General features: G+C 38.0%; 1 protein-coding gene across 30 annotated transcripts in view; it reads right to left on the bottom strand.

The window, feature by feature from the left end:
* adgrl2a (adhesion G protein-coupled receptor L2a) overlaps window positions 1-13703 on the bottom strand; it is a 141159-nt gene that overhangs the window by 23630 nt on the left and 103826 nt on the right. For 25 of the 30 annotated variants that reach the window (XM_058074177.1, XM_058074169.1, XM_058074168.1 and 22 more), the window contains 10 exons: window positions 12261-12566; window positions 11832-11935; window positions 10752-10937; window positions 9324-9362; window positions 5216-5399; window positions 4633-4755; window positions 3321-3520; window positions 2523-2696; window positions 1451-1657; window positions 119-339 (listed from right to left, as the gene is read on the bottom strand). In XM_058074177.1, coding sequence (XP_057930160.1) covers window positions 119-339; window positions 1451-1657; window positions 2523-2696; window positions 3321-3520; window positions 4633-4755; window positions 5216-5399; window positions 9324-9362; window positions 10752-10937; window positions 11832-11935; window positions 12261-12566 — 1744 coding nt within the window. The remainder of the gene's footprint in view (window positions 1-118; window positions 340-1450; window positions 1658-2522; window positions 2697-3320; window positions 3521-4632; window positions 4756-5215; window positions 5400-9323; window positions 9363-10751; window positions 10938-11831; window positions 11936-12260; window positions 12567-13703) is intronic. The other 5 variants (XM_058074170.1, XM_058074193.1, XM_058074198.1 and 2 more) reach the window with 1 other exon arrangement.

Here is a 13703-nt window from a genome sequence, read left to right on the forward strand (position 1 = left end):
AGCTCAAATGGTCCGGTGTTGCCATCGGGGGATTCACATACGGACCAAGGTAGAAACACTGCTGGCAGGAACAGGAAGCAGGAAGTAGGAAGTAGGCCCCGGTGAGTTAGTCGCTTACGCTTTGTCGGTCCCGTAGCTGCCGTAGTCGATCGCTGCAGAGACGCCGACCACAATGGCGGGGAAGAGGTACCCGGACACGTAGTAGTACTTCTTCCGCGAGTACTCGCTTTCAAAGACCTCCACGAGCATGAGGTAGAGCTGGACACCCTCCAGGCACATCCAGGAGAAGGAAGCCAGGAAGAAGAAATGAAGGATCCCCGCAATGATGGCACAGCCGATCTGAGTAGGAACAAACCAAAAACCAAACCAAAAAAAGGAAAGGGGTGTAAGTTGTGCAAAAGCAATTCATGTATGAGTGAAAACTAGAAAGGCAGTGATGAGTTTTGCATCAGCAGAAATATAAAAACTCCTAATCAGGTTCAACTTGAAGATTTAAAGGGCAAAAAAATGACTAGTATTGGCATAAAAATGAGATTTACAGATTTATTGATAGATTTATCCACATTTATCCACCTTGCACTTCAACTTTCGCGGATTCACTCTATTACAGTTTTCTGATATACATGTATAGCATATCTTATACATAGGTCTTATTATCTCATAATATCTGCTCTATCGCTGCACGGAGGTCGAGTGGTTAGCACACTGGCCTCACAGCTCGGACACCCAAGTTCAATCCCACCCTCGGCCATCTCTGTGTGGAGTTTGCATGTTCTCCCCGTGCATGCGTCGGTTTTCTCCGGGTACTCTGGTTTCCTCCCACATTCCAAAAACATGCTAGGTTAATTGGCGACTCCAAATTGTCCATAGGTATGAATGTGAGTGTGAATGGTTGTTTGTCTGTATGTGCCCTGTGATTGGCTGGCCAGGGTGTACCCCGCCTCTCGCCCAAGACAGCTGGGATAGGCTCCAGCACCCCTCGTGAGGAGTGTATGGATGAATCTACTATATCGGGTAATAGAAGTGTGAATGTGACTATAGGGGTGTTATTTCACGTCTACAGGGCTCTAATAATGTTCAAACGGTATTTGGTGTACTGTTTCAAATAAATACAGGGCTCTTTGTATATCTTACGTTGTCACAAACATTTAGTTTAAGGGAAGAGCCGCTGCCTGGATCAGTATAGCTTGATAGCCATATCAGAAATGAAGTGCTGGACTGCAGCTTTAAGAGGACAAAAAGAAGCAGCTGTCAAGTGGACGACACGGCCCCTTAGTAATCTATATTAATGGTGCTGTCCTACTCATGTCATGTCAGGGACGCAACAAGCAACACTTAAAGTCTCATCCGTTTAACTCTGAAGGGTCTTTTGCCTCGTATTGGGGCGGCGATAAAGTGAGAGAGGATGAATGCAAAGTAAATCATTACGGTGCACGCCCTCGCCGCTTACCCTGGGCTCCGTCATATCGATACCAATTAGGAATATTAACTCGGCCAGGAAGAGATTGATGCAGAGGTTCTTGTGGATGGTGTTGCGATCGCTCTGCAGGCCTCGGAAGAAGCAGAAGGTGAAGATGCTGATGCTGAGGCAGACCAGCGACACGGCGATGCCCACGCGGGTGATGACTGTCAGCAGCAGCTCGTGTGGCCTGTTCACCTAAAAGAATAATCAGCGCTGATGCTCATCATTGGCAAAAACAACATTTTTGGAACAACATGAAGCATAGAGAATAAGATATTTTCTTCCAAAATACACTACCGCTCAAAAGTTTGGGATCACTTGGAAATTTTTTGGGCTTTTCCTTGGCAGTCCTGCTCTAAAGTCCAGCATCCTGAAGTCGCTGCTTCACTGTTGATACTGACACTGGTGTTTGACGGCTACTATTTAGTGCAGCTGCCAGGTGACGACCTGTGAGGCGTCTTTGTCTTAAACTACACACTCTCAGATATTTGTCTGCATCGTTTTTCTGTCCTTGTTAGACCCAGTTTATGCTGCTCTCTGAAGGGAGTAGTTAACAGCATGGTAAGAGATTTTAGTTTTAGTTAGGATTTTTAGATAGCTTTTCTAATAATCTATTAGCCTTATAATATGATGAACTTGGATTAGCAGCCATACCAGGAGATTGATGCAGAGGACTGACAGTTGTTGATAGTAGGCCTCTATGCAAAAATGTACATCCTTCTTTGAAAATCATCTGATTCGTTTTCATTGTTTCTGAAATGGATAAAAATGTTTGTGAAATGGAAAAAAAATGTTTGTGAAATGCATAAAAATGTGTTTTTCTTTGGAAAACAAGAACTTTGCAATTGCAAGTGATCCCAAACTTTTGAGCGGTAGTGTATCTAACCATACAAGGTCCAGATTAAATTAAATATTTCTATCAAAGCATCTTGTTTAAAAATTGGATGTATTTCAGAAAATTCCATAAAAATTAAAAAGTTTTTTTTAATATTACCACCACTGACAATAATCCTTGAGACCGAATGTCGCCCGTGCCTCAACAACAACTTGCGTGACGTACCGAGATTTTGCGGTGGGCCATGAGGATGGCGAAGTTGGTGAGGTGGCTGCAGGAGCAGGTGGTGTGCGTCTTATTGGACTCCAGGAGCTTGCAGCCTTGGGTGGACCAATGTCCCATCATACTCCTCTCCGAATAATTCCAGAAGGAGCAATTGGAGTTGAAGTAGTGCTCCATCTGTGAGATAACAAGAGATATGCTAAAGTGTGCCAATAAGTGACTGCCTGGAATTGAAGTTGACGCACAACACGGAAGCCATTTACCCCCCGCTTGTACAAAGTATTTTTCCGCACCGACACGGACGAGGATTTCTCACATCACGGCTCTTATGAAGCAATTCATACGCCGCGTCTCATTTGGCACGTGCTTGCCAAAGCAAGCGAGGCACGCTCGGATATATGAGGCTTTAATAACAGCCCGGCGTAATTGTTTGACGCCATGTCTTTGGAATTGCACAATTTCTCAGATAAAGAATGGAGCCCCGCACAGCCCTCTGGGAACTCCACTGACAACTTTAAAAGAAAGAAAGATAATTGGTGCTCCAGCAATTTCATCCTAGATTGTACAGCTAATCTAGGAGTTAATTTCCCCCCCCCCCCCACAATAAAAGAAAATGGCTATCATTTATATCCCAATGTTGATTAAAGAATTAGTTTTCATTAAGAATTCACTTAAGTTCTAAAGACTGCTTTAATTTGATGTTCAATGACTTAAATAAACTACAGACTGACTGCCGCAGACATTTTTTCCGTCTGTTGTGAAAGTACTACCGCCACCGCCACCGCATCCACCTCCACTCACGTCTATGTGCTCCAGGGTGAAAAGCACCGGGTCGTTGATGAACACACGGCTGGATTCTTTGTTGATGGAGGCGGCGATGATGTCGGAGTTGACCGACAAGTTGCGTACGTAAGCGTCGCCGTCCATCTGGAAGGTGGCGTTCTCCGTACTGAGGAACTGGCCCAAGTTCTTGTACAGCACAAACACCAACTTGGCCACGCCTGCACAAAACACAGGCAGTGGAACAGATTGGGTCATAAAGTACAGTACAGTAAAGTCGGTTCAAAAGAACAAAATAAACAATCACAGTCACAAAAGACAGGAATAAAGTACAATAGAGTACAATAGAGTAAGTGTTTGAGTTTTATTGTGTCATTAGAAATCCAAATAAATAAAAATAACAACAGTAACTCAGGAATTTATTGTTTATAATCATTTTTATTACTTTTACTTCCATGATGAATAGTAGCAAAAATAACATATAATGTATGTAACATATAATATAAGAATTATTATTACAATTATTCTATTTGTGTGATCTATTATTTTATGTTGCCATCAGTAATGCTATCATTAATCATCAATTAATTGTATTTAATTAGTAGTTAATAATAATAAAGTTAATAATATTTGGTCCTATATTTTTCATATTTCATATATTGATGATAAAAATTAATATATTATTATTTTATTATTATTATTATTATTATTATTATTATTATTATTATTATTATTATCATTCATTATATCATTAATAATGTTATTGTATTTTTAAAATTAATTTATACCTCTTATGGCAATAAAATAAATATCTACATACAAATATAGAAAGTATCTGGTGATATTTTAATAATCATTTTTAATCATAATAGTTATTATTATTATTTTTATTATGGGACAATTCCATAGTAATATTTCCAAAGATTCAGGACAGAAAATGTGTATGTCATGTATGTACACATTACTGTTGAGTTTGACAGTATTGGCTGAAAGCTTGATCATTTTCATAATATTAACACAAATATAAAGTAATGCATAAAAATACATTTTTTATTGTTAATAATAATAATAATAATAATAATAATAATAATAATAATAATAATAATAATAATAATAATAATAATAATAATAATAATAATAATAATAATAATAATAATAATAATAATAATAATAATAATAATAATAATAATAATAATAATAGGCAGTAATCCCAGTAGTTACAGTATTTTTGGTCCTCTTACAATAAAACAACAATATGATAGTATTAATACTGTGGTGGTATTGAAAGCACGTATCCAGTATCCGGTCGTGTATTTCCAGGATTCCAGCTCACCGTTGCGACTGTTGAGTTTGACCGTATTGGCTGAAAGCTGGATGGAAATGCCGCCCCTGTTGGATTGTGGGAATTTAAAATCCTGCACCTGACCGTCGGTGCTGAGCACATAGACGTCCAAGACTGGCGGAGAAGTGAGAAGAAGAAGGAGAACAAGTTAGGAGACAATCCCGACACAATGGGAGTGAGGAATCTATGTTTGCAAAGCCGACTTGGAAAAGGAAAAGAGCCCATATCGCTAACGAGGACGAGAGGATGCGGATAAACAACATCCCCTGCAGCAGCGAGCAAATGTTCACATTAATGTATAGAGTTACAAGGTCTAGCCGCATGCATTTATAAACTAAGCATCCGCAATCAGAGATTCCAGCCTCTTTAATTGTCTGATATTCATCATTTTGTCAGTAAGCAACTTGTTAAACCTAATATGAGACTCTTTTTCCATTCCCTCAAGGTCGAAATGCTTATTATGAAAACAAAATCCCCTTTTAATGCCGCGCTCCTGTTTCCTTATCACCCGTCACCCCCTCGGTCAAATCAAATAAACCCAACCCGCGTCAGTCCAGAATCCTTCCCGACTCACTGATGTTGTCTGCAGGAACTTTGACGATGGCGGGCTCCATCAGGTTATCCGCCAGGACGAAGGCGCCTTCCTCCAAGGTGTCCAGTAGCATGGTGGCGGCGTGCGTCTGCTCCGTGCTGTTCATGTCCTGCCAGGACTTTAAAGCCTCCGGCCTGAGCAGGTTATCTACCGTATCCACAATCGCCTGCGTCAAAGCGGAGAAGAAAGTCAGAAACAAAAACCCCTTGCATATCGTGGAGGACGAAAAAACGAAAATAGTGAGAGCATGAGAAGGTGCATGCATGAGTAGAAGTGACACAATCAAGATAAATAAAATGAAAACGACAAGAGTACTAAAAATACATGAACTGCAACTGCAGCAGATTTTCTTTTTCAAGGACACAAATTTAGCAGGGGGATCTATCACTTTTATTGCGGTTAATCGTGATTAATCGATTTCCCCAAAGTAGGAGTCGATATTTCTAATTGAAATACTTCTGTAGTTAGAGCCCACAAAACATGTTTACCACCTTCTAAGTACAACTTTTACTACGAGTAGAGACCTTTGGACATGAACTAACACCCCTATAGTCACCTTCACACTCCTATTACCCAACATAGTAGACATATATATAAATAAAATATTTATATAAACTATAAATAAGACATAATAAATAAGACATAATACATACCTACACATTAGCAGTGGGGGGACTGCTTTTGTTTTACATCCGCTATCCATCAAGGTAACATTACTGACACCTAGTGATCAGTGTGGAGTACTACATATCATCACGTCAACATGTTTTCCGACTGCCTTAAACATCCATCACATACTTTCAAACTAGTTTTTACCACCAGTAGAGCCCTCCAGACATAAAAAAGCACCCCTAAAGTCACATTTATACTCCTGTTATTATTGTTCTTATCATACTTCCTGTTCTGTACAGCACTTCCTGCGGTAGCTATTGTCACATCAATGTAACATTACTGACACCTAGTGTCCAATGTTGAATACGTCCCCGGCGTAGATGGGGCCTTTGGTGTGCTTCGCTGCATGGTTTGCTGCATTCTCAAGTCTGGTGCTTGTGTTTCTCAACCAATATTACAGTAAGATTAGTGACCTAGTGCCTTGTATTTGTATTTTTACTTCATTTATGCTTGACAATTTAATTTAATTTAATTTTATTTTTTAATTTGTATTAATGGAGCAATAATAATTATTTTTATTTTATTTTTTTTAATTATAATAATGTATTTGTATTTTTACTTCATTTATGCTTGAAAATGCTTATTTTTGTTCAAATAATAGGCCATCTTGACAACCTAGAAATAGCATGATTTATTAATTATTATAATTGTATTATGATTAATTTAGAATTCTTCATGTAATATGGTTAAATATGTATTTTAATAGAGATGATTTATTAACGTATTCTGGAAAAAACAAGTCATAGGTCAGAGTTAAAGGGACGATGGTACACCTCTACACATTTTTGGTGGCCTGAACCTCAGCGTGTGTTCACTTTATCAGGCGTCAGATTGAAGCGATGCTGGTCTTTCCTCAGGAAATAACCGGATCAATATGTCTAATCGGGTAATCGATGCCAGGGACGGGCAGTGTAAGGGATGCGGTGCATGGAGGGGCGGATAAATGTGATGTGTGTGCATCAAGCATGGCAGGTATCAGATAATGCCGTGTCATCAATCTCTGTCTCACATCTTCTACAGCACGGCCGCTACATAGACTCAATTATTGGTACAGTCTGCTTAATCAATTATTTCATCAATCAGGGGTTGGGCTGTACCTTCCCGGTCTTAAATAGTCACCTGAACAAGACCTTTGGGACAATTCGAAGCTTTACAATTATTAGAATCTGCTTTTATTTATATTATAAATTTATCAAATTATTAATATTATTAATTATTAGAGACTTGAAATAGCACCCCTATAGTCACCATTACATGTGTATTAGCAGACATATTGAGAAAAAAATACGACATAATAAGACTTGTGCTCGTGTTTGTTGCTGTAGGGGGGGTCGGGGGGGTGTTGATTTTTAGGGTACGTAGCCTGTGTCTTTATGATGGATTTTTATTGTGCCTGTTATGAGATCATTCAAACCTGCAATAAAATTGTTCCGTGGATGGAGTCTGTTGTTTGTGTGTCTTGGAGAACATTGCAGTAACATTACTTGCCAAGAGTACTACATATTATCACAACATGCCTTATATTTGTATTTTACCTCATTTGGCCATTTTGTACAAATATGCACCCTTTACTTACGTATATATGCATACTTTTGAGGAGTGGAGTGGTTAGCATGCTAGCATGCATGCAAAATGTTAGGCTCATTGGCAACTCCAAATTGCCCATATATGTATATGTATGTAAGTACATACAGTATTTCTTAAATTATGACATGTCCTAATATTTTGGAGAACACAAAAATGTGGGGAATATTTTTAGTCATTTACCCCCCCCCCCCCCCCCCCAATCATGCATTTTAAGTCCTCAAAGTCCTAAAAGCATGACTTAGCTCAATCTGTTTTAATACCGTCCCAAAAGACAGATCTGCACTACGAGCGGGGAGGGGCGGAGGGGAGGATGTTGGGGGGGTTGACTTTGGTGACAGACGGAGGACACCGACGTCCCTGGTGGTGGTGGTAGAGGGATATATTTGGACAAAATACCGTGATGCATGAACACAACCTGACAGCATTTGCGCTTGAAATAAATAAAGAAATAAAGTAACCCTATTATCCAGGTGGAACAAATTGCACCCATTTACAGAAAACAATTACTCCTCTGACCTCAAAGCTGTTATTGTGAAACTAAAGCTACGGCTTTGACTTTGTGGACAATAAAAAGTCAGGTGTTGATGTTGGTCCTTGAAAAAGAAAACTGTAAAGTGGGATTAGATCAGGGGTGTCCAAATGTTTTCCAGCGAGGGCCACATAGTGGAAAAAAAATAATAATTCAACTCCCTGCTCCAAAAATACAAAATAATTTGTCCTCATAATTACAGTTTTACAGGTTAATTCAAGTGAAATCATAATAATTTGACTGTCTTACCATAATATTCCCCGATTGAAATGTAAAAAAAAATGTTTGTTTCTCATATTAAAACTTAACTTTAATATTGCAAGTTATTAATAATATTTATAATATAATATAATAATATATTAGAATAATAAAATAATATAATAATAATAAAATAATATAATATATATTTATTTATAATTATTATTTACAATTTAAATTTCAATTTACAAAATAATTATAATAATAATATAATAAAATGTATTCTGGTAAAATTTATTTTTTTCCCTTATTCATATCATTAATAATTTAGATTTAATTATTTTATTACAGTTTTTCCCCCATGGCTTCTTTTTTTCATAATAGTTTTCCAACTATTTCCACTTTCTGCTTGTAAATTTTCTTCTGGTAATTATGACTTAATTTCCATAATATTTTGACTTTTTCTTGCAACATTAACATTTTTTGCAAATTATTTTTTCCATAAATTACAACTTTATTCATTTTTTGTATTGTTTCTCATGATATTAGAACTTTAAAAAAATAAAATATTTCAAGTTAACGCTACTAAAAATATATAATTTTCCTTATAATATGACTTGTTTATTCTCATAAAATTCTGAAACATTACAACTTTTTTCTTTTGATATTTTGACATTATTCAAATGACCCCTGGTCCGCACTTTGGACACCCCTGCATTAGCATGAACTCCCTTGTCCACACAGACATTAAGCCAGCCCAAAAACTAAAACCCAAAACAGAAATGTGAGAGCGGGGTGTCGGCATCAGCGTTTTATGACTCCAGATGTGCAATCTCGGGTTGTAATCTAAATTAAGACATGAAAAAGACACGTTTATGATCCACTTCCCGGGCTTACAGCTGACTTTAAGGCGTCTGTAAGGAATGAACTTAAAAAGAACACACGGGGGAATGAGTACATGACAGTTAAAACAAGAAAAAAAAAGAAGCTTCATGCTGCTGAATGTGAGCTGGGCACACAGCATAAAGGGGGCGGGGGGTCGGGACAGTGGTTGGCAGCAAGCAGGGTAGGGGGAGCATGGGGGCAATAGCATCGCTCCAGTACCTTTGTGTACGCCCTGCATGTCCTTTCTCGCTTTTGAAGCTTTTTTTTTGTTCGTTACAATTCATCAAGAAAAAGAACACATAAGAAAAAGAGACATGATTTGATGTCGAAGCCTGACAACAAATTTCACGTTCTTACCTGGAGATGAATGAATAGGCATCGTGTTTATGATGTGTAGTGTAGTAGTAATAATAGTCATACATGTGGCTCTGTCACACTAGCAATGGCGTTATTTATTTATTTTTTTAATTTTTTTTTTTTAACAAAATATTGAAAATAAAGTGGAACCTCCATTGTTGTTCAAGTAAGGATTTGGCACCGGAAGACCCGACTTCCTGCTGTGTTATTTTACTGCCATGCGTTGAAGGCCTGACTTTATCGGCGACAGGATGTGTGAGGTTTCATTTTTTCCATGAAGTTTAAAATATGGGAAGTTATTAAAATTGAAACTTAATCTCGTCATGGGTAAGAAGGAATATTGTGATGAATACCATAAACCGATTACAGGTTAATTCGAGTGAAATCATAATAATTTGACTTTCGTACCATAATATTCCCAGAAATATAATTGAAATGTAAAAATATATATATGTGTTTGTTTCTCATATTAAAACTTAACCTTAATATTTCAATTTATAATATTAAAAAAAAATTCTGGTAAAATTTATTTTTTTTTGCCCTTATTTATCTCATTAATCATTTAGATTTTATTACAGTTTTTCCCCCATGGCTTCTGTTTTTCTTAATAATTTTCCAACTATTTCCACTTTCTGCTTGTGAATTTTCTTCTGGTAATTATCACTTAATTTACATAATATTTGGACTTTTTCTTGCAACATTAACATTTTTTGCAAATCATTTTTTCCATAAATTACAACTTTATCTTTAATATTTCAATTTATAATATGAAAAAAATATTCTGGTAACATTTATTTTTTTTGCCCTTATTTATCTCATTAATCATTTAGATTTTATTACAGTTTTTTCCCCCATGGCTTCTGTTTTTCTTAATAATTTTCCAACTATTTCCACTTTCTGCTTGTACATTTTCTTCTGGTAATTATCACTCAATTTCCATAATATTTTGAGTTTTTCTTGCAACATTAACATTATTTTTTCCATAAATTACAACTTTATTCATTGTTTTTGTATTGTTTCTCATTATATTAGAACTTTAAAAAACGCAGGTTCAATTCCACGCTCTGCCATCTCGGGGAGAACATGCAAACTCCACACGGAGATGGCCGAGGGTGGAATTGAACCTGGGTCTCCTAGCTGTGAGGTCTGCACGCTAACCACACGTCCGCCGTGCAGCCCATTATGGTTTTCAACTACTCCAAAATAAATAAATACAAAAAAACAGCAAATTTTGTTCAACTTTGGAGGTTCCACTTCCAAGCCGCTTTGCCCTTTTGAGGGCGGGCTTACCTTGTTGAAGCTGCGCCCCGCGGAGTCCTTCTCGCTGGGCCGGAGCTCCTGCAGCTGAGCGTCCAGGATGTCCACCAGCTGCTCCATGAGGCGCACCGAGGAGCTGACGTCCCCGGCGTAGATGGGGCCTTTGGTGTGCTTGGCTAACTCGTTAGCCAGGTTAGCTGCATTCTCACCACTGCGAATCTGCAGGGGGGGGGTTAAGGGGTAGAGTCCATAACGTCATGCACACACCCTATAAAGTACGACGCCCTACACTGACAAGGTGTTCGAGCGCACTGCGTATTCTTGAGTCTTATGTTATGCTTAGATTAATGGGTTAATCTCTACTACATTATACTGCAATAATCCCATGTTTATTGGTTCCAGACTCGTGCTTGGGAGCTGAGTTGGAGGCAGACAGGAAGTGACGCCGAGGGTTCAAAGTTGAGTTTAAGGCCCGAGAGTAGGGATTGCTATGTCTGTTGTGAGATCATTCAAACCATGTCTGGTGCTTGTGTTTCTCAACCAATATCACAGTAAGATTAGTGACACCTCGTGCCTTGTATTTGTATTTTTACTTCATTTATGCTTGACAATTTAATTTAATTTAGATTTTGTTTAATTTTATTTGAATTAAATTTTTAATTTGTATTAATTGAGCAATATTATCATTACTATTTTATTTTTTAATATTTTAATATTCTAGTTTATTAATATTATTTATTACTTTATTAATTATTGTTTTATTAATTAAAATATATTTAGTGATTGCTATTAATCTAAACTATATTTAAATTTGTTAAATTTGTTAGATTTTTTTAATTTAAATTTAATTTAATTTAACTTATTTTTGTTCAAATAACAGGCCACCTTGGCAACCTGGAAATAGCATGATTTATTAATTATTCTAATTTTGAAAACAGTGATAAAGTAAAGCTGCCAAATTTAAAAAGCTGTAGATTATACTACACTATATTTACTACATAAACAGAAGTTCCACAGTATTTACTGTGACGGAAAATATCATTCCAGTCCTTATTTGGCATGCGTGAAACAGTCCACTAAGAAGAAAAACATAAATAAGGAGCTCAGACTCACCTTCTGGGCTACCTGGTTGACCCAGTGGGAGGTACAGTTGCTGAGATCGGGGCCCTTAGGGTGCCAGGCCCCGGTGGAAAGGACACATAAATAAGACGCTGTGCCTGTCAGGGGAAAAAGAGGACCAGAAAGTGTCATCAACTCAAAAGGGGTGTTACCGTGGGTTGACATTTTTCTCTCCTAATTAGCCTCGTGTCAAATGAGCCCAATTTCACACACGGTCCAATGAGGGGCCACGTTGCTACGCCGACTTCCCAGCCCAAAACAGCTGAGCCTGCAATGGAGCCGCTACAGATTGCTTAATTACATTTGGACGCGGCGACATGCGATGAGAAAAAAACGTCTTCACCGACTCCCGGCGCTCCCATTAGAGGAAAGAGGTGACTCTGGAATATCGACACGTACTGAGACAACAGAAGCCCTGTTTACCTCGCGTTCCCTTGGGGCACGGTCGCTCCACCAGCATGCCCCGCTGGGTCTGAGGCCACATGATGTCCCGTCTCTCGGTGGCCTCGCAGAAACGCTCGGGCAAAGGGAACGACTCCAGGGGCGGCGGGGAAGTAGTCTGCGCCATCACAGGAGGGGGCCTGGCCACTCCCTTGCCGCCCTCCTTGGGCCCTGTTGTGGTGGTAGTGTTGGCCACGCCTCGGTGTGCCGTCGTTGTTGTGGTGGTGGTGGTGGTGGTTGTCGTTCTCAGGGGCTGGGGGGACACGGTGGCCTGAGACAGAGGCGGAGCTGCAAAGAGAGACAGGATAAATTGGCGTTTTATTTATGGGTGCATGCACACAACAATGATCTGGTACAGTTACACTGTGAGGTGTCTGAGAAACACTCAAAAAAATTATCTATATTTTTTTGCTATACATGGGGAGACAAAAGTATGAACACACTAATCTGACAAGCCGCAGCATACAATAAATCACACAAATAACAATAAGACGCTATTTCCCCAGTAAAATTCAAAAACTGAAACTCTTAATCAGTCGATCCCACTTTTCGCAGTAGATTACCTTCTAGAACCAAATGGCAAAAATCTGCTAGTAATTGATGCGGTCATGAAAATGATCTCGCTCCTCCCCCTTCCATACCCTCCTGACAACTTGATATTGACGTTAAACCTTTGCAATAAAAGTGAACTGAACTTTGCTTCTTCCTGCTTTTTCAGACATGTGTAGTAATGAGGTGTTGTGTGTGTATGTATGTGTATATATATATATATATATATATATATATATGTATATGTATATATGTATGAATATGTGTATGTATGCTGCATGTATATGTGTGTATGTATGTGTGTGTATATATATGTAAGTAGTATATAAATAGATATTGTAAGTGCATTGTATTGTAAGTACATGTGAGATACATTAATGTAACATAGTATGCATGCCTGAAATAAATTAATAAAATAATAAAAATTAAGAAGAAATTTCAGCTTCAGTATACATGCATACTTAAATTAAAAAGAAATTATAGGTACTAATCAGGGCCGGAAAATGATTTGTCCGACTCAACTCCTGTGGGATGGACCTTCTAAAAAAAACAAAATAATATAATAATAATATAATATAATAATAATAAATCAACAAAAAAGAAAAAGACAGAAAAAGAAGCCACTTTAAGAAAACACTGTTGTGGGGTGGCCATTATGAAAAAAACAACAATAATAATAATATTCATTCACTCATTCACTCACCTATAGACAATTTGGAGTCGCCAATTAACCTAGCATATTTTTGGAATGTAGGGGTACTCGGAGAAAATACACATGTAAACTCCACACAGAGAGTGGAATCAAACTCGGGTCTTCTGGCTGTGAGGCATATGTGTTAACCACTCGTCCACCATGCAGAAAACTACATAAGTTGA

The sequence above is a fragment of the Doryrhamphus excisus genome, chromosome 5 (assembly GCF_030265055.1).
Source record: "Doryrhamphus excisus isolate RoL2022-K1 chromosome 5, RoL_Dexc_1.0, whole genome shotgun sequence".
Lineage (NCBI taxonomy): Eukaryota > Metazoa > Chordata > Actinopteri > Syngnathiformes > Syngnathidae > Doryrhamphus > Doryrhamphus excisus.